The sequence below is a fragment of the Diorhabda carinulata genome, chromosome 1 (genome assembly GCF_026250575.1).
Source record: "Diorhabda carinulata isolate Delta chromosome 1, icDioCari1.1, whole genome shotgun sequence".
In the NCBI taxonomy this organism is placed as follows: Eukaryota; Metazoa; Arthropoda; class Insecta; order Coleoptera; family Chrysomelidae; genus Diorhabda; species Diorhabda carinulata.
The window spans coordinates 22,487,123-22,509,667 of NC_079460.1; the positions used below are offsets into that span (position 1 = coordinate 22,487,123).

At 33.6% G+C, this 22,545-nt stretch overlaps 1 protein-coding gene across 2 annotated transcripts in view; it reads left to right on the top strand.

Annotated features, from left to right (window-relative positions):
- Positions 1-22,545, top strand: part of LOC130900917 (cytoplasmic polyadenylation element-binding protein 2) — an 86,738-nt gene that overhangs the window by 16,981 nt on the left and 47,212 nt on the right. For both annotated transcript variants that reach the window (XM_057811919.1, XM_057811928.1), the window contains exon 2: positions 8,915-9,029. In XM_057811919.1, coding sequence (XP_057667902.1) covers positions 8,915-9,029 — 115 coding nt within the window. The remainder of the gene's footprint in view (positions 1-8,914; positions 9,030-22,545) is intronic.

Here is a 22,545-nt window from a genome sequence, read left to right on the forward strand (position 1 = left end):
TCGTATGTTTTCTGTGACTGTAGGTGCTACTTCTTCCTCTCCCAATTTATATGTCCTCATAGTTTCAAAATTGACTCTTCAAAAGTTATATTTTTTACGTTGATACTAGTAGGAAGTTATCACTACGAATCTCAGCTTAGCGTTTGACTCAGTTCTGGCTATTTTGTTTATTTTCTCTGCTATAACGTAATCAATAATAGATCTTTGTGTAAAAGTCAAAAATGAAGCAGACGTTTCCCGTTATTGTTTCTTGTTTCCCCTCCATATTTAACAATTATTCCGTTAAAAGTTTTTTGTATCGGCTAATGTACCTCCCCTGTAAATCTATTTTAAAACCTAATTACCTCCACGTGCCGAAAATTTTGAATAATATATATTATCTAGCTAACCAGTAAATACTGCTTAACGTAATTAAATATTGGAGCAACTTCCAGAATTGTCTAGGTTCACGCTACTACATGCAAATAAGTAAAAATTTGTTTTTTTACACCCAGTAGAAACATTTACTGAAAACCTGGAAAGTAAACACAAAGTTGACGGTTTAATAGCTAGCGGCTGCCAACAAAATGTTTCGGTCGTCTCGTTGAAACGCATCTCGAGTGTTTCAACTTGTTCTTTTCCTAATTGAAAAAAAAAGAAATTATCTATTATTGCCAATGCGGATATATTAATCTTTGGCATTCATTTACGGCAGTTTCTGTTTAGAAAAAGACAACTATACAGAGCCGGCCTGAGACGTGTACTTAGCACACGTGCAATTTTCTTTGGGGAGTATAAAAAGGGAAAATAAATAAATATAACTTTTCATCTGTGTGCGTCGACGCCTCAGGTTGTTTCTTACCAATCCTCCTACTCATGTTCTCGGTATAACGGGTGCGCAAGTTTACTATCTGACGTCTGCACATCATTAGATTATACGTAGATTCGTTCCAAACCGAGAACCGTCCTTGGTACGATCACGATTCTGCGCAACCAACTTAGGCATCTTTTGTGAACCGTTTCATTCAAATGCTTCCAATAAATATACCAAGAACAAACCTTATAATGACTTAAACACTTTTTCTGCCAATGCTAGGAAGAGTAATTGCTATGTATATGTATTAAATGTGACTTTAAATACAATGTATGTATGTACTTTTATGTGTTTTTAATGCGTCTTAAATATTTTTAAAGAGTATTAAACGAAGCAAAGATTTTTCTACAATTAACAAACGGGTTTATATTTTTCAAACGGATTTTGCATGGAGGCAATAAGTTATTTCTGTGCGAAAATACCAGAAACTATAAAAACCATAAATCTTAGTAACCTATCAATGATGCCGCTCTGGAGAATTAATAGTAGAAAGCCATTTAAGATGAATAAATAACTTTTGAAGCTCAAAAAACCATATAAAAAAGAAATAACCCCTCAGCTGATTGCAGTTTCCCACTCGTTTACCAGGATAGAAAGGATCCTTTTATATGATTACGACCTGTATAACTCGATCAATTTCTGAACAACATTGAACGTGATCCCAGTTTGATTGCGAACATTCAGATCATTACCAGGTTAACCCGATCATAGTTTCACAGCACTTTATTCTCAGGTCGACCCTGCAACTATATTAACAATACCATAAAGAATTTACCGAACATTTAGATGTAAAAAAAGTTATTTTTAATTTCCCAGTATAAATTTCAATAGAACGTCGCAATAATTCATCAAAATTCAAATGTTCTACTGAATTTCCACTTATGAAGGTTGCAATTGTTATTGGTATCGAAAAATAAACACCTGACAAGACTCAATATCACCAAAAACTAACGTTTCGACGAGAATGACAGCGGATTACATCATAATCTGTTTTTAATAGAAATTTGAAGGAACACGGAACAAATTAATCATACAATACCATGTGTTTTCATTTCCTGAAGTTCTGCAAGTCTTTCATCGAGTTAATTACAACCGTCTCGTTCTCGAACCAGTTTCGAAATTTTTACCCTGAGGAAAATCGAAAAGTTGTTGGTAGTTACGTCTGAACTGTACAGAACCTGAGGAAGCTGTACGACTTACCAAATATTGCTACGAAAGGTTTAATGAATACGCGAAAGCATTTTAGTGGTAAAGCAGCTAATCAACTCTTGTATAAAACTGTTATTTCCTCACGTAATCCTCTCAATATCGAACGTAATCTTTGGTGATTTTATGACCTCTCGAGCATATTTGTGGTACACAAAAAAGACTCAAATGAATCATTGTCGAGTCAACACAAGCATTAATCTGGATTTTACCAGATTAAAGCAATTTTTACTTAAGTTGGTTCACAAACTAACCCAAATTCGTGAGAATCACTAGTGGCGCCATGTTTGAAAGGTTTGACATGGATATATGATAGATTTAATACTTTTGAGACAAACCCCGTACAATCAAACAACGTAAATAAAAAAACTGATATCATATGAATTTATTTTCGAATAAATTTGGCTTTATGAAAAAAAATTCTGTTTTGGAAAAGCAGGATTCTTGAAAAAAGCTATTCAAACCGTCTCTTATTGAAGGTCTTTAGAGTATTTCGTCTTGTGTAAAGTAGCAAGTAACTAGGGAAATCTGATATGTTTATCGTCAATACACAAGGTAAATCTTTTTTGTGTGGATAGGATATACGTATTTATTCGAATCCTTGTAAAGCACTCAATAAATTCGTGACGAAGAGTATATTGGATTAAATATTTTTCTGGTTTAAGTACTTTCTTAATACTAACTAAAGTGAATCGTGATCTTTTCATAAAAAAATGCAAAATTGCTCACAGTATCTATCAAAAATTAGTAATTCATAAATTGCTAACAACTTAAAAGAGAAGAAGGTAAGTTGTTTACGCAATGAAAAAAAAATGAATTGGGTTTTTAAAACCGAACAATAGGAGGAGATACTGAGTTTTTATGAGCATTGACTAAGTAAAGATCAATTTATAAACTTGTACGCTGACGCCCTCATTCGCGTTCAACATAAATTGAATTACGAAATGTGATTTAAAAACACAAAAGCTCGCGCTCACGTCAAGTTCGCGCCAATTTTTATATTAGTCGCTCGCCTTCTAGCGCCTAGCCAATGGTCATATGACCACGTATACACAGCCAGCAACATTAACAAAATTCAACCATAACTAGGTTAGAAACAGTATTAACGAATCTAAAAAACAATAACCCTTGTTATTGGTCCAAATAGGACCAGTCAATTAATTCCCCAACGACAACGTGAACATGAGCGACAGCGTGAGTTAGACTAGCAGGTTACAACACAACCTTGTGTATCCAACTTAAGGTGTTGATAGGGAACGTTTAAAAGAAACATATTCGTGCAAAAATGGAAATCACGTGTGAAGGTACACGTTGGATGATTTTTTCTAATGTTAAAAAAGATCTTACTAGACAAAAATGTATATAATCGCTTTGTACAACTTGTGGTAATGAAGCATCATCAAAGAAGACTGTTTACAATTGGTTTGCTGAATTCCGTCATGGTGGCGCGTACGTCAGTAATCAGTGATGAATGTCGGTCAAAATCAGTTGCCATGATGGTGAACCTGAGATGGGCATGTGACTTACAGATAGATAGAGGCGTCTCTTAGTATATTGTAGACAATCAATCAATTTTGCTTGAACATTTGGGTATAAGAAATATATGTTCCATATGGTTCCTTAAGTGTATTTTCATCACTTCAAGAAGGTATTGAAGATTTTCAAAACCATGTTCAGAGTGGAAAAATGCAGAATATACCTATTTTCCTTTGTTTCGAATTTGTTAGCTTCTATATCACTTTTTATGCCAAAATGACAACATAAAATGCTACTTAATATCCATAAAGGAATTTTTGATGTCTAAGCTATACCTATCAGCAAAATAAACCAATTGATATTATTCATAAACAAATACTTCTACGAAAATATCAAATTACAGTAATATTTATTGTGAAATAATAATCATGTAGATAAAACGATTTAGTACGTAACAGCAGTTTGTATGCTATATTATTATGGCCTGATAATTGGTCTTGTTTGTTATTGAAATTGAAGAAGATTGTGATTTGTGTAATCAATGGTGAAACAGGAACCGGACTGGCTCGATACAAATGTCAATTAAAATTACAGATTATCAGGAAAAGCTTCACTAATTCGAGATGTACTACTGAACTAAAATTTCTTTAGATACTGAACACTTTATTTAAATTAAGTAGCAAGCATCGTAAGATGGGGGAGACAAAGAAAAAGATACTGGTACGCCCCAACGCATCGTACAACGTAAAGAGAACCCTGACGACCACCTAAGAGATTGATGGACAGCTGGCAGTCCACCTCCCAGGAACTGATATAGAGGAACCTGCAAAACTAACAGATCATGAGATCTTAAAAATAAATAAGAAGAAGAAGTAGCGATAGGCTATAGGCCACGGCTCGCGAAGTTCGAAGTGAAACGGGAAGTGTTTGGTTGAAAAAGGTTCAAAATTACCTAGTGAATATTCTTAAATTAAAGGGACGTGAAAACTGTGGCGATTGAGCGTTTGCTGTGTAAAACGTTGTGATTATGGGAAGTTTATCCAATCGCATATCAGAGGTTGTTATCGCGGATGACGCCAAATCAAAAGCAAAATTGACCCAACCTTGTATATTCACATGTTCCTACAACAGTGTTGAGGAGCAATGTAAATTCACTTTTCGATGATAAAGGGTTTTACTATTACAACAGTTTACACTACACTACACCAACACTCTCAATTACACTGTCTGACGCGATTTATAACCAAGTTACTTTATCAAACGCTTACGCTAAATCAACAAAGATAGAAGCATAAATATTTCTATCTTCTAACGATTTTTCTTTAATGTTGGTTAAGCTATAGCCTTGGTAGATAGTCGAGGGTATATTTCCAAGTCCAAACTGGTGATTAGGAATAATTTCTCTTTCTTCGATAAGCAGTTTTAGTCATTTGAGTAGAAGTGTTTGCACCATAAGTGGACTAAATATGTTTCATAAAACATCAACCATTGAAAAAAAGTTACTGACCCTTATCAAAGGTTTTCTACCTAACCCACCACTAGCAGTTAGCCATCAAACGTTAACCGATACACATCCCTGTTAACAACAAGCAAGAATTCTACTTGAAAATGGACACAGCAAGTGATAAAGATGCTCAACTGGTCACTCTATTGTGACAAACTCAGAGTAAGCTAGAAGAGGCCAGTGCGCTGAACATGAGTCAGTCTGCTATTTCCAGAGCTTACCGCCGTTACCTACTTTCATCGAAGACTCACACTCCGTATTTCGATGTTTTTTTAAGCATATCTCGTATTTCGATGCTGCGGTCAGACGTGGCGATAAGTATACTATGACGTAGACTGTAAATGTCACTTCCGCCCCCAGACCCGTCTAGAGCATCTACTAAGATGCATACCCGAAAGAGGTGACCGATTCATTGTCAGCACATCGCTGAGACGTTAAGACCTCACAGATGTTCAAGTCCGACAAGAGCTCAGAGAAATGTGAGGAGTGGATGTGAGTGACTGGACAGTCAGGAAAAAACTTGATGCAACTAAACCTAGAGCAAAAAGGCCAGCAAATTTATCAGGGCCTACCGAGCATTCTGTCTACGATTTGCCAGAAAACACATTAATTAGATTGACGTACAATGAGGCTCCAATTTCTTTTCAAGCGAAAGCAGAATGTGCCTGCATGGTAGTGATAGAAGAGGAAGAGTCCACAGAAGATTTAAAGAAAGATTCGCGAGATGTTGCATGAGAAAAAACGTGGCATTTGAAAAGGGTTATTGGATGGTTTTGGAGGGCATTTCAATGGAAGCAAAAACCGAGTTGGTTTTCATTGAAACTAGCGGTTGAATGGGGGAATTAACTGCGAACCGATACATAGAAGAAATTTTAGGGACTCACGTTATTTCCTACGACAGTTTCATCTGTGAAAACTTCATCCTAATGCAGGACAATACCCGTCCACATAATGCAGGTTCCTTACAGCAGTATTTCAGAATGCCGAAATTGGCGCGATGGATTGGCTAGCATGTAGCCTGGACTTGAATCCTATCGAGCGTTTGAAGGATGAACTTAAGAGAGAAGTTCGAGCTGCACCAATCACGAAATCAGGCCTTAAAATGACTGAAGAATGGGATAGCATCGAACAGTATCGAGTAAAGAAACTTATTTGATTTATAAAAAAGCCTCGGTAGGGAACACTAATTATTGCTAAGTAAATTTGACGAATATAAGCTTGTATTTTAGATTTTTGTTTCGATTGATATTTTTTCCTTGCCAAAAAAATGACGTTATAATAATATAGACCACTCATTATGAAGCTAAGACTAATGACTTTTAGATGCTATAATCAGGAAAGAATGGATTTTTTTGCTAAAGATTTTTGACCGCGAGCGTGCGACTTGAGGCGATTTTTTTGTTCCCGAGTGTATATTTCTGAAATTAATCAATGCGAAATTTTATAATCGATTTTAAAAGAGACTGGAAAACCAAAAAGAACAACTAAATTTTCGGTTATAGGAACATAATATAAGAATTTATTTGCAGATCTCAATATGTGCTTAATTATCAATATATTTATTATATTAACTTCATATGTCATGATTTATTTTGAAATTGTTTATTTTTGTCCGGCCCTGGTTATAAATAGATAGCTCAAATAACGACCTAGTTTACACTTTTTCAAATAATGATTTAAGCTGTTACTATCTCTATATGGTGTCTTGTTACATGTTTCTATGGTTTTTGTCAAAGTATAGTCTACGTACTTATCAAATTACAGTATCATTTTGGATCAGCCATTTTGTATATAATAAATTACAATATCCCCATCACTTATATTTGTTTTTCCTGTTTATTGATGAGACTTACATCGTAACAGTGTTATTTCAAAGTGTTTACACGAAGAAAAAAACAATACAAAGTTATTGAAATTTAAATATTATCAATGTCGAATTTATTGATAGGGACACCTACGAGAAAATCCGTTTATAGTTTTTGAGTTAAGCACAAACATACAGAACCACAGAAGCAACATTGATTTTTGTTTGATATTATGTGGTTATTGCCACTAATTTCCACGGAATCTTGACATATCATACACCATCAATCTTCCTTGAATCACTCTATCTAGTGCTGTCCAGTAGTTTTTGAGTTAAGCACAAACATACAGCACGGCAAATTTAACTATTCTCATGGTCGAATTTATTGATGAACCTTCATGTTGGTTTTTTCGATTTACAAGGATTAAATAAAAAGACTTTGATCAACAATCCAGAATATGCACTCTACCCCATCACATAGTCTTCAGAACTACCATTCTCGCACCCTCACCATAAAACGTGATTTCCCACTTTTAAGGTCAAAACATTACAGCACAGTAATGGGAACTATTCTAATTAATCTTATTTTGCAAATATCATTTGAACTGATTTCAAAGTTGTCGCTTTGCTTTTACTGTTGGAGCAGACTGACTAAACGAAGTTTCTCTTACTACTCACCCACCGCAACAAACGATTGTTGAAGTAGATGGTTTAGTCAGCAAAACTGAACTTGAGGAGGTTGTTAAGATGGAATTTTTGAAATAATTGATTATATCGTACTGTGCCCGCCATGCATTCTGTTCTCAATACACCTCACTTAACAATAAATTCTATACAGCTTTAGTTTTTTGTGATTTCGCTAAGGCCTTCGATTGTGTTGATCATGAAATTCTGATTAACAAACTAGAATATTATGGCATTCGAAATGTTCCCTTAAAATGGTTGTATCTTATCTTGAATATCGAAAACAATTGGTAAGAGCTAGTTGCAAAGTTCCAAGTAAATTGCTAGCTAGAAGTGATGTACCTTAGAGCTCAGTTTGGGTCCAGTTTTTTTTGCTATTCATTAATGATGTCACGACTTACGAATTAATGGTAAATTCACTTTATTCGTAGATGACACCATACACCACACCTGGAGTGGTCCAGATTTACAAGCTTCACATTCTATCATAGGCAATGATCTTGATCTGACGAAAGCGGTCTCTGTTTAAATGTTGAGAAAATTTTAGTTTTATCCTATAAAGCTCGAAAACTCAACAGTGACTTAATACGATCCTCAAATTCGATCAAGATTCTTGGTCTACATATTGACAGTGCCTTTCAATGGTCTGTATTTATCTGGAAAAAGTTATATGCTGCTTCTTTTGCGATTAAATCTGTATCTGAACAGCTCGATTCTCCTACTTCTTTAACAACTTACTGTTCGTTGTTCGAATCGCATCTTCGGTATGGTTTACCTTTTTGAGGTTCTTGTAGTTTCGAATCTATATTCAAATTACAAAAAAGAGCTATTCGTTATATTTTTGGTTTGTGTAGATGAATGCATGGCGAATTCTATTTTAGAATCTGTTGTTTTGCTTCGCAAACACTTTCACAATTCATGCCTATCCTACTAGAAGAAAGAATTTGGACATTTACTTAATTATACCCACTTCTGATCTGGTAACAAGTACCATCATCTTCAGTGACAGAAAATTCAATCAGCTACCTTTGGAATTAAAAGTGGTAAATACATTTAATAAGTTCCGAAGATTGAAAAAGACATTTCTGCTTAAAAGAATAGAATGGCATAATTCAATTTAGTGTGAAGTAAGATATATATATATATATATATATATATATATATATATATATATATACAATTATACTGTCTCAACTGACCTTAAGTTACCTTCGGTTTCTGAAGACGATAATTTCGTTATCGAAACGTTCGTAATTGCGTGATTGTTAGTATTGGTATAGTGGTAGTAATAAATACTATGTCGTAGTCGTTTTGTAAAGTATAGTTCATATTTTTTTCAAAGTTTGAAGTAGCAGGAGTTATAAGTTATATGAACTTTTATTTTCAGGATCGTTGCGGAGTAGTTAGCGCAAATGGTAACAGCCCTTTAGAAAATATGAGAGGACTGGAGCATTATTTGAATGATATTATGAGTCCACAAAGCAACACGACTGACATGAAAGGTTAGTTAAAATTTTTTGTGGTTAACCATATAATATACATTCTTAAAGTTGTTAAGTAAAAATTTAGTCATATTTGTTTCCAATGAATAATAAAAAAAGGAACAAATATTAATTGCCTCAACCGCTGATTTAAAAAGCGGTAAATTTTACTTGTATACTAAAAATATAAGTAATTATCTTTATGTCCTAGTGCTTTAACAGCCATTACATATATAAATGAAACAGGTTAATGGCGTTTAACACATGCGCACTTTAGCACCGTCGTTGTTTCATGGTGATACCTAGTATAACGAAAATAAAATTTCATCTTTATAGTTTCTGCTTTTCTATAGAACAACAAATATGAAAATACGTGGAAAACATATTTGTTTGTAATGTAGTATCCCAAGTAAACAAATCATGGATACTATAACTTGCGTTCCAATTAGCTTTTAACCAACATTTGTTTACAAGTTGTAACCGTAGTAACCGTAATAACTTTTGTGTATTTATTGGAAATTAACCAGGTTATCTATATTTAAGTACATGCTTGCATTTTATAAATCCGTTTTGACCCTTTCTTTACCAGGAAAACCATAATGATTAAATATTATTGTCGCTTTGGGAAAAGTCTCACGTAGATAACAGTTGGGTCACAAATCTTTGCATTTTTGGAAGTGCAATGATATCAAGAAAACACATTCTATCTTCAAAGTACCTATCAGCTGTTAGCTGTCATCTTGCCGCTGAAATTTTTGAAACAGGGCACTTAGATTTATTTGTCTATTCACGTAGACCAAAACTAGGTTAGGTTAGGGGGGGAGCATGAATGATCTTATTAAAGTTGTTAAACCGGTCGCACATTGTATTGATATTGCTATATATATAATAATTTCGTTCATTAATGCATTTACTGTATATTAAAGGGATGCAGTTTTGAGTCCAAACTCAAAATCCGACGCAAAATCGTTCGAGGCATCGCCAAAACATCTAAAAGCATGGATAGTCCTACACAGACGTGGCGAATTTTTACAAAAAACGCGCGTTGATCTCCGTGGACCGATCAATTGTGGCTGAATTTCCAAGAAGCCAGGTACTTCGCGGTTACTACGCTAGACTCATATTTTTCGAATTAAAAAATTTTTCATGGAATAAGTAATCTATATTTAAAAATTTAATTTAGCTTTTGACATTCATGTCATTATTACAAAGTTTAAAGCATGAATTTCGTTAATTGAAAACGTTTAAAGAGCTTATGGATGAGAAGTCATTTCGTGAAGGTGAAACCCATAATACACGAAATTAGAAAGTTCTTACTACTATTCCATTCAACTTAGAATTGAATATTTTGCCATAATTCAATAAGAAAATTAAAAAGCCGAATTTTATAAAATTAACCTAATTATATAATATATAATAAGGAACATCGAATTTTTAAATACGAGGAGTGGCTGTTAAGTAGCCTGACGCCTATTCTATCGAATGCGTATCTGTAGACAAACCAGTGTAGCCGTTCCTTCGATTGTATAGGGGCTGTTTTTTTGTTTTTCTGTAAAAATAAAGCAACAGATTGTTGTGAAATTTCAATTGAAACTTGGAAAAACTGCAACTGAATTTTATAATTTCTTGAAACAAGTGTATGATAATGAATGTTTGTACCATTCACGTGTTGTTGATTGGTTTAAGGGTTTTCAAGATGGCAGAGAAGATGTTGGAGATTATTCACGTTCGGGTCGCTTTTCCCTATTCATAATAACTGCAATTAGTATTTCAATAATACCATTAATGTTGGGCAAAAACGACGTTAAGCAAGTTCCAGTAGAAATACAGAGTTCCAAGAAAAACTTAATCCCCCTAACAAAATTTTCGTGAAAAAACACTTTAGAGTGACTCAATATTTGAGTTTTTTCCACACAACACTAACTTTTTTCCAATTAATTAAGTGACTTTGAATATATTTTAGATTTTACTAATTAATTTGTTTTCGTTAACGAATTAAGTATTCGAAATGACCTCTGTAAACCTACATACCGTCTATAATCGGAGAGATTGGAGAATGGGAGAGGAAATACGAAGTGGAAAGAAAGAGGATGAGAAACTGGAAAGAAATGGATATAAACAGGCAGAAATGGAGAGGGCTAGTAAATAAGCTGAAGGTACGAATAGATGGGAACCGAGCCTGCCCTGAAAAAGGCTCCCTGTAACTTAGAAGAGCGGCCAAGTTCCAGATAGGGACATCGTGCTACTCTATCGTCATTATCATCATCATTCGCTGAATTTCAATTGGAACACGGAGTAGAGTTCGACCACCAAATAGGTGGATTTACAACCTAGAGCCAAGTTGAGGAAAGATATCGAAGAAGTAACAGGCGATAGAGCTATTATGAAAGGAAGAAGGTCCTTACGTATTTATTTTTCTTGTAGCAATTAGAGCCCTTGTTGTTCCGGCTAATTTTCTAATATCATGATCCACCTAAAGTCGAATCAATGATTCGTAGTTGTCTATCTACTGTCAGTTCTTCTCGCAAAGTGCTAGGTCCATATATATATATTTCCACTTTAAGACGTAGAAACCTCCAGGTTTCTCTGAGTTTACTATTGTTATAAATTTTTTCTAGCAGCTGGTTTCTGGTATACGATCATTCTTATTTAAACGCCCTGTGAATATTTAGTTGTTTTTGAATAAATTGAAATGTTTTAACTATCTAAAGTAGGCAATTTCTCTTTTTTAAAAACAATCACTGATTAAGTCTGTTGGATTAACATAAATTTCGAAGAAACTTGATTTTTACTTAACTAATTGTTATATAATTGTTTCTGCAACTTGTTTGTCAAAGAGACGTTGATCTCTCTACGTAACTTTTGTGAAAAACTTGAAGAAATTTGTAATAAATTACGCTATAAAATTTTTTAAAAAGGTAATAAAATAGACCCGTTATTTGAAGTTAGATAATGAATCTTTTCCACGACCTGGTGAAGTTAAAATTAACTCGATATGATTGTTTCATCATCACTTGTTTATCAGAATAAACAGTTGTGATATAATCATTTATTCAAATATTTAACTTATCCCTAGTTTGCTTTTCATAAAAATAAGTTTACTTGTTATCGCGTAAAAATGTGATTAAATATCCTTATATTTTTCAGCTAAAATTTCGAACAATTCCAGTTAAAACTAAGTTAAATCAATGAAAACTTTTCATCTCCTCGGCTTGTTCAAATTTTCCTATTCAAATATCAATTTTATGCAACTCTGTAAATTTTTCTTCGACCGCCTATTAGACCTGCAATAATTTTGAATGTTCTTAAAATAATCTTATTATTGACGCTAGATGGCGTTATCTAAATGTAAAGCTAATATTACTAACAATGAGAACAAACCATTAAATAAACCATATAACAATTAACAATTTAGCTAACTAACTACGGATTTAGTGGCGTCCAAGGTATCCAAAATGCAATTGGTCATGGTCCCATTCAAGATGGTAACCCCTCTGTAGTCGAATTTGAAATACTAATGACTTCAGATAAAAATCGAAATAAACTAATTGTTATGAGATCATGCCTGTAGCAGCAAAGAAGTAGAGTTTATTTAACATGAGACACCCCCAGTTGATAATACAATAATTCCATAAATTCTTTCCATTATCCTCTACAAGATCATTAGGAAGGCATGTAACAGAATTTTTGGACTCGATTTTGTCACCCCTTTAAACGAGCAGATAAATTCAATTTACAGTTGTCAAAGACCAACGACAGTACAATGATTTTATAGTCTTTACCAAGAAGATGACGTTAAATCATTAAAAACATTCACAGATTGAAATTTATCTGTGTTGGGTATCGGCTCTCCACAAGACTGTACGGTTTGAGCATGCTCTTATCTAGATTCTTAACTGTTCGCAACTGGACAAACTTATCTAGTAGTACTTAACCGCGTACGAATAGAAGAACTTTTAGAATAGGGACATTAATTTAATCCTTATATGAAGAATTATTAATGATCGTGTTTTCGAAAGATAATGTGGCAACCCAAATGCTCAAGATATAGCTTTAACAACCAATTCAAAATAATTTTACCAAGTAGGGAAGACTGGAAGAGAGGTTTAACCACACAAATGACTTGGTATAACCTTTCCATTAAGCCTATTTTAAAACGCTTCGATTTTCAGGTACAAAAGAAGATAACAAAACTACTCAATTTCTTAGAAATCAAATCTTAGCTAGTATGGGATTGTGAAACATAATGGGCGACCATAGTAAAGTAATGTATCAGAGTTCCCACACCGAATGGATCAAGCTCCATGACAAGGAAAACAATTTATATTGAAACAGACTTCAAAGTCTCTAATATTATTGTAAGTCTAGGGCTCTGCCCTGTGAGCTTAATAGGTATATAAAATTATTGGTGTTAGCGGTAATAGAAGTTCGTTGGTTCAGTTGCTTTTTGTTAAAATTCTGCAGAAGAATTTTTAAAATTGCCTAATGCCATAAATTATACCGGGCATGTGAGAACCTCAGTATGTTTAATTGCGAATTTTGGAGGAGACATTCCTGCTTTAAAGTAACACGGAAATTGGAATTCTATTAATGTTGCTGAGGAATACGTGCAGCAATCTTTTTCAAACAATCTAAAAATTCGTACCAAATTATGGGAGTCACTGAAGTTGTTGAAATAAGCCAAGTACAAGAACTTCCGGGGGATACCATCTGAATAATAATGTTGTTAATAAAAATACCACGAAAATTGCGTTGGTTCCAGCTTCTAGTGGTATTCAAATAACCTCCTCAAAATGGCACGTTTTGGCAAGGGATTGCTGTGGATCATTCACAGAACCGAAAAACATGTGAAGAAAAACTGAAATCAGTTGACAAAGCTACTAAAGATTATCCAGAATATAATTATACCAGTTTAGAAACATTGCGTTAAGTTTTGTCAGCATGTGGTTTTAAACACAAAAAACTGAATAAACGGATGGGAATTTTTTTATTATTAAGAGTTCTAAAAGTTCTAATAGACGAACGGGGTACAAACAGGGCTCAGTTCACGTCTGGTACCATTATTAAACCAAACTCTATCACAGACAGTTATATTTTACTCGTCTATTTACGTTTTATAATTTAATATTCAGTTGTAGTAAGTTAACGAGGTATAAAAATCAAAAATTGGAATAACTATACCTACTTCTTTGTTTTCATTCTAAAAGAAATTTTATTTTTTAGTTTCATAGATAATATATTTAAAAATGATTTGTTATTTGAGGGAGGCGGAAAATCATATGTATAACATGCCTTTTCCTCCCCTAAATAATTACTTCAATCTCGGGAGGAAAAAAGTAGCAGTTTTCTCCCTTGTTATACGAACAGCTTTTAATTTTATTCTTGGCTTTCTAACTTTCTAGATCAACTTCTTACCTTATACCTGCATTCCTAATTCTATTTGTTATTATTGTACTTCAGAATTTTTTAATTTTGTCCGCAATTACTCAACTATTTGTAATACCCCTTGCTGAGTTTTGAGCAGCTCTGGATTTATTTTCCCGGTAAATACAAAAATCATCATATATGTCCTCTTTGTCCGCTTCCCAATTTTGTATCGTAAGCAGTTTTCTGTCGAGTAACTTGAAAAATATCATTTTTTGTTCAACAAAAGAGAAAAACCCTCGATGAGGAAAATGCGGAAGGCGAGAAAAATACGCTTTTCTCAAGTACTTCTCGAGATCAGGAAAATAGCGCATGTGTGAAAATCAGAAACAACGAACGAATGTCCTAAATGGTCGTTACATAAAAGGGGTCTATGAATACGGCATAATGAGAATTTATAGAAAATTTTAACAAAATATAAAGAAAAATTCATTATATCATAATTGATCTAGTATTTTTTCATAGAAACATTTGTTATTATATGCTACAACTGCGTCATTCAATGTTTTATTTGTTTTTCATTGATGATAATTTTGAAGTCTGCAAATCTGGACTATACGATGGGTGGAATTAGTCAATTCTGCTAAGACGACCTTCAGATTGGTAATATTTTCAGTAAACACCAGATAACAAGAGACAAAAACTTAGTATTACTATTAAATAATAGTAACTAGAAGGTGATCTAGCCGTTCTGAGGCTAATTGATACAAACAAAATTATTAAGCACCCCGACAGTCAGGGAAATAATCATAAAATATCCTTGTGAGAAAAAATCGTATGCACTAACGACAAAAGAGGATTGAAAATTAAACGTTTTAACCTGCAAACTTCTAACACACACCCCGTATCATTTCCCAACACAAATAGTTAACAGTATAAGTAATTTTTCTCTTTGTAAATTTATAATTTAAGTGTATGTATCCTGTATATCTAATTTGAAGACACAAAATTTTTAAGGTAGGTACGAGACGTTACACCTCCGGAAATACATAGGTCATTGAACCTTTGGAGTTCTTCTTGGTGTTAAAGGTGACAACAAACATATCACTTTATTGAAGATGATTATGAAATTAAATCGATTAAGTTTTATACTGATGTGACACAAAAAATTCTTGTTGTTTAATTGGATAAACACAAAGATTATTTTAAACGATTTTGAGTTGATTTGACACGACAGATTTGAAAAAAAAAATTAAATTATTATTTTCATTCTACGACGCTGTATTCAGCTGTTTTGGTGCAGTATGCGATTGTTACGTCATATGCGCGCGCCATTTGGAAACTATCATGTAAATAGCTAGACAGTCAGTGATATCAATGTGGTATCAGACGTTGCCAAGTTGATAGAGAAATAATGAACTTCTTGAAATTGCTAAATTGTTATAGTTTGAAATCGATATTAATATAAATGTATACACCGAAATAAATTCCAACAATACTGTTTAATATGCTAATACATGTAATTAATCAATGTTTTTAAAAAATAAGCACATATAAATAATACCATAATAATAATAAATTATACAATAAGTTTAGTCTAGGACGTCATTGAATAGAATTTCTTAATATTGAACTATCGTCATATTTGATATAATGACAAAATTATGAAAAACTTTCAGTTTCAATCTGAATATATATATATATATATATATATATATATATATATATATATATATATATATATAATGAAGATAATGGTTTGAAGAATACTTTAAAAGAAGGTGGTTGAGGAACGTAGAAGAGAAGTATTTACATCCCAGCTATATTGAGAATAGAATTATATTTTTATGTTCCGTCAGAATGTCGTGCTATATTAAACACGATTCTTTGGGATCTCCAGCTTCTCAGATTTATGATTTAATAGATCTAAGATATTAAGGGTCACATTACTTTTTACGATGCATGTATTATTTGATATAAAATGTGTTAAGAGCGTTCGGTAATTATATTTGAAAAAACTTTCCATGTTGCGTTGTTTTTCATGGAAAATTATGAAACTCATAATATAAACGTTGTCCCAAAATTAAGAAAAAAAAGGGAAATGCTCTGGGTATTAGATCCACTAATTAAATGTTCAGTGGATTCGGTTCGGAAACACCAAATTTATTTATCTCTTAAGTTTTCGATCCCAAATTTCAGACATTTTGGATTCTTACTGTTTGGAAATAGTATAAGTGAATGGTTGTGAAGATTGTGCTCAAAATAGAAACAATTCAGAATCGATTTATCATTAAATATTTGTTTTTGAAAGGCAATATGTCCACGAAAATGAAAGAGGAATGTACGGAGCTCCTTCACCATCGTTTACGATCGTAGAATTTTGGGTAGCGATATTCAAACGTGACCATTTCAGCTTAGCAGATTACGAGCGTTCGGTATGGCCCAAAACTGCAACAACTAGCAATATCATCGGAAAATATCATTAGATGATATTGATCTGGATCCACCACTAGACATGCATTGTATGCGCACTTGCATACAATGCTAATCTAACCTGGTTCATTTGTTAGAATTATGATTCATAAATTAACACATACCGAGTGATTTAGGATATCTTCGGGATAAGGCTTGAACTGAAACTGTGATCTTTGGAAGGCACATTTGTGGTTAAATTGGAACTAAGACTAGTAAAAATGGGTCTGGGAGTAGAAGACATTGAATATTCATGAGTGAGTCTTAAGTGGCCGATTTTAATTCTTCATACAGTGTAAGGAATGGTATTCAAACTTTGCTGCCACGTTACTCTGATTTTTTTTTGAAGTGAGATTTCATGGAAGGGAACGGAAAGGGGTTAGATGATACAGAAGTTGCTGTCTTCTAATCCAAAGTTAGGACTAATTAGCTTCATAGATCGAAAAACACATAAACAGAAACATAGAGCTGTAATATGCACCGAAATTGAAAGGTTGTGGTTTTTTTATAATTTGCAGCCGGTGTCTTTTGATTTTTAGGATATGTTGTTTTCAGGTAAGGCGGAAGTCGTATTTTAGGCCCAAAATTTACAGTTATCCACAACGGGGAGGAGGACGTTGTCAATAAAGATACAGGGCGATATTGTAGTATTGTACTGTATTAAATTTAATAATTTTGGATGTTGTTTGGGATAAAGATCACTCTAAGTGACTTATAATTTTTCTCAAAGTATTTACTGCTGACTCAATTAGACCAGTAGTAATTGAAATGAAAGACCCAAGACTGAAATCTATTAGATCGTCTGTAATTATTGGATTTTGTTCTCAACGAGGGAAAATAATGGCAGGAGAGTATAACGCATCAATGCTTAATGATATAAAGGAAGAATTTTTAAAAAGCGACCGTATTTAAAAAAAACACAACGTATTTTCAAAATTTCACCTCAAATTGTTTGATCGCCCACCGTGTTGACCACATCTGGCCCCAAACGATTTTTTCCTGTTTCCTAAAAGTTTCGCTCGCAGGAGAAAGATGTTTATAAGACAAGGACATTATTGTATACGTAAACGCCTATTTTAAGGAAAAAGACGACAGATATTATTTGGAAAAGTTAAAGAGGTGGAAACATCGCTGGACTAAGTGTATAGAATGATAAATAAAAAGGATTACGCAAAAAGAATGTCATGTTTCTTTGTTAGGCCGGAACTTTTCAGACAATTCTCGTATATTAACGAATATCATCAATAAAATTTTATCACATAATTATGTATTTATCTATTATGAATAATATCTGTTAATAAACAAAATTTTTCTTCAGCTTTGAATCAATAAACGTGTGAGATTTTTTAAATATAATGTTCTAGGCATGAAGCCGTGGACACAAAAGTAGATTTTCGAAAAATCTAAACTAGTTTTTGTATGCCTATAATAAACTATTTAAAAAGACAAACATGAATAGTATAATTTGTGCGTTGAAAAAATGAATGAAGTGAATTCAACAAGTTTTATAGCATCAATTACTCACAGTGCAAATATTTCAATCAGAAAATTTCATATTCTTATATATTAAGAAAAGAATAAAGGCCGTTTGACATGATACGAGACAACATGCAAGAAATTGCAAGCAATTCCTTGCAAGATCAAAATATTACATAGAAGAATGCTGCATGTCGCTTGCCATTGCATCAAGGTTGCCACTAATCAAAATTCCATAAGTAAAAGTAGCTACGCCTGTCTACGCCTGGCACATCATTTGAGTCACGAACATTGGGAGCATTGCAGTTTTCTACGCTCTACAGTCGAGAGTCGAGAAAAGTTCTATAACAACTAAATTCCTAAGAACTAGGCTCAATATTTTACAAGGCAAAAAATGCACAATCACTTGCCAATTGAAATCAAATCGATCTGGTGTGTCCCGGAATCCATTGTGAGGTAATTTTATTTTTCTTGTCCAGCTCGTTTAATTTTTCGAGGCAATCCCAAACAAGTTTAGATTCTATGATATTGGAGCTTAGAGCTCTAATGACTGATTGACTATCGGACAGAATCATGGTTATAAAAGACTAATGAGATAGATTTATGAAAATTCTAGAAATATTAATATTATTCTGTAATAATATTTAAAATGACCGTACTATGTTGCGGATTAGTAAATAAGTTTTATTACTCTCCCGTCCATATAAAATAGAGTATGGAGTAAAAAAATTTTAAAGATATACCTAATTAAGTGGTACTTTATATAAAATAATCTAATTTTTTAACAAATTCTGCACATTTTTCATTCCACAAGCTGTAGTCTATCTCTTCAAATCAGAGCTAGGGGAGAGTGGGAATCTTGTCATGAAAAATGACTGTAAGTCCGGTTCTGCTTTGCCAATATTTATAAACTTGATGTTGTTTGTAAGACCTTCAGTCCAACAATACAAAATAAATTCTAAACAATTTAATTAGCAGCTTAAATATTAAAGGACGTTCTCATAAAAAATTCCCTAACCACAAACTTTATTTAACATTTTGTGGGTAGTTTCAAAATGAAAATAAAAAAATTAGGTGAAATAAAAAAGAAAAAAGTGGTCAGTGCAATAATTATATCTGCTGCTACCTTTATTTTTGGAGTCTGAAGGGCAGTTTAGCTGGAAAAAACATGGAAAAATTAGTTGAGAATGGATGAAGAAACATATAAAATTCTCCCAAGGAAAATAAAACGTAATATCAGCAGATTATAAACTTATTTCTCTCTAAAACAACTTGGACGCAATAAAAACGGCACCAAACTGATAAAGTGTGAGATCTTGCATGAAACAATTAGCTGAACTTCATCTGCGCATGCTCGCATGCTTTTGACGAAGAAATATTACGTCTTGCATTGCATTGCATTGCACATTGTCTTGCATCAAGTTCCATCTTATCAACCTGATTATAAAGTCGTTTGAGTGGTGACAATGTACTTTTGAAGACTGTTTGAAATTTGAAGATGAAGAAGAGTCGGGACGTCCTTCGACCTCAAAAACAGATCAAAAATTGAAGATATCTGTTTGCTCAAACAGGCAATTGGCTGCTAGAATCTCATACGAATCCTTACGAATCATTTTAACGAATATGAGATGAGGGAGAGTCAACAAAAAAAAAGTTTTCTTAATTCAGCTCTGGATTTCATTACCAAAATTACCACTGGAGAGAAAATTGGATTTATGGAATTATCAATGGAAAACCAGTGCCTCACATCGTCCTAAAACGGCTGGATGGTCAATGTCGACCATCAAAGTTACGGTCGCTGTTTTCCTCGACTGTCAACGCTTGTAAAAACCAGAAAGTACTGGAATGTTTGCGAAGTAATAATGTACGAAGAAAGAGACCTGAAAATTGGACAACGACTTTGTTTTTTATCATGACAAAACGTCGTGTCGCTTTTGATTCACAAGTTCATTAAAAGTCTCCACCTTCTGGTTCATCCCAAAAATACGCATAAACGGTCCCATTCCTGATCATGAGAAGATCGCTACAGAGAAGCCTGTCAAGTGTCATAGTCGGAGGTTAAATTGCTTCGTGTGTCGCCATCTTTTGTTCATTCTGCTTATATTCACCGGCAGTTTTATGTAATGGATGATAGAAAGGTACGTGAAAAGAAGAAAGGATAAAGGTTTATGATAAAAAAGATTGTCTTGAATGAAGTTTTGCCTCAAAAGGTTGATAAGAAAATTGACTAGAATACGGACTCACTATTGACGAGCTCTATTATATTTCCACAAGATTCAAGATCATAAAAAATTATCATTGGGAAAAACTAAATTGTCTAGCATATATCTCTGATTTCGCAGCTTTTATTTGTTTCCAAATCTTAAAGAAAAATATTTGGAAAGTGTTGACAAAATGAGAAAAACTGTTACTAATCGGTTTAAAGGCGCAGAGCTCTTTGAACGCAGACTTAAACGACGGGGCTTAGCTTGGGCCAACGCTGGTAAAATGATGATGGTCCAAGACTGGTTTAAGTCTGGGTGACTTAACCCCGGCCATTCTATAGTCAGCCAAGCCTGGCCGAAATTTATGTAAACTTATCTCAGCATCTCGTATTTACCCAAACCTGGCTGAACACTGTGTAAACCGACCTCGGCCATCCTAGAGTCAGCCAGGCTTGGTAGAACTCTGATTAATTATATAAAGTTTTGCGTTAATATTTTATTCATAATTGATATCTTAACATTAAAAGTAATAATGGGATGCAGACCAGTCTTGGGTTTATCTAGGCAACCAGGCCTGGTCGAGGCTTGTAAACCAAGCAAGGGACATTGTTATCATCCCATAATCCCACCAAGCCTGGACCAATAACTGCTTCCAAGCTAGGGCCAGAGTTGTACATATTTGGCCTAAGTCTGGGCCTATACTAGACCCATCGTAAAATTCTTTGTGGGGTGATACCACTACTTCACAATGTTTAAATGTTAATGGTGATCATATGATGTTAATATTTTAGTTTGTAAAACAATTCGCGCTAATAATTAAATTTGCGTCTATTCCAATACAAAACGGTTCTTACTTTAAAAAAATGAAGCATTGTAATTGACTGTCTTAAATTTTTGGAAACAATTTAAATTCGTCTTGATTCGTAGCTATGTAGAGCGCTCGTCATATAGTAAATAGAGCTCGCGTCTCAAGTCTCAACAAAGTTTCAACTTGCTGCTTCAATCCATTTTAATATAGTAGAGCTCGAACGACCACTCAGTCAAATTGGTTTGAAAAATGTCTCGAATTGAGTTTCGCGCTGTTAAAAAATTTTTCACTAAAGAAGGATTAACACCAAAGGAAGTGCGGGAGATCCTGTGAGGGTGACTACTCTAGGAAACATGAGCATTTTAATATGATAAAAATTAGTGCCTCGAATTCTCAGCGCACTGCAAAAGCAGCATCGAGTGGAATGTGAGCGATTTTTAGAGCCGCGAAGACCAAGTAATCCGATCAATTGTAACAGGTGCTAAAAGTATGATCTTTTATTATGATCCGACATTCAAAAGATTATTGAAAAAGGGCTACGACAAAATCGGCCGGGAGGTGTGAGATTGCTCCACGACAATGCTCCAGTCTACGCTATTTCGCTTTCTAATGGACTGGACTTCACAGAAATTGAACACCCACTATATAGTTCTGTTCTAGACCCGTCCGACTATTTTTTGTTCGCAAAGCTAAAAATTGAGTTAAGAGGTAAAAGATTTAACAGCAACGACTTTAGTCATACGTTCTTGAAAATGTGTGGAATTAAAGGGTGAATATATTGAAAAATAATCATAGTTAGTTTTTTTCTTTATGTGTTAGTCTAAGAACTAACATTTTTAACTTTTGAAAATGTGTGAAAATTATTTTAAATATGTTGAAAGAATGCATATATTTATTGAAATCAGTCTAATAAACTCATAACAAATCAACCAAAGTAAAAAAATCATTACTTGTTTTGTTTGATAACAAGTTGTTTGTCGCCTTGAGCCGCATAGAACAAAAATATAAACGACGTAGTCTCGATAAACGTATCTACACCTACACATCTAAGAAAACATTCAATTATCGAAGTATTTTAATTTAACACCTTCATAAAATCAAAGAAATTGTACCTAGTGTAGGCTCAAGCGTTTAGTTGTGCGCATATTCGTGTTTTTAGATCGATTCTGAGTATTTTTAACGTCCCACACAAAAAAAATGGAGATTACAAATT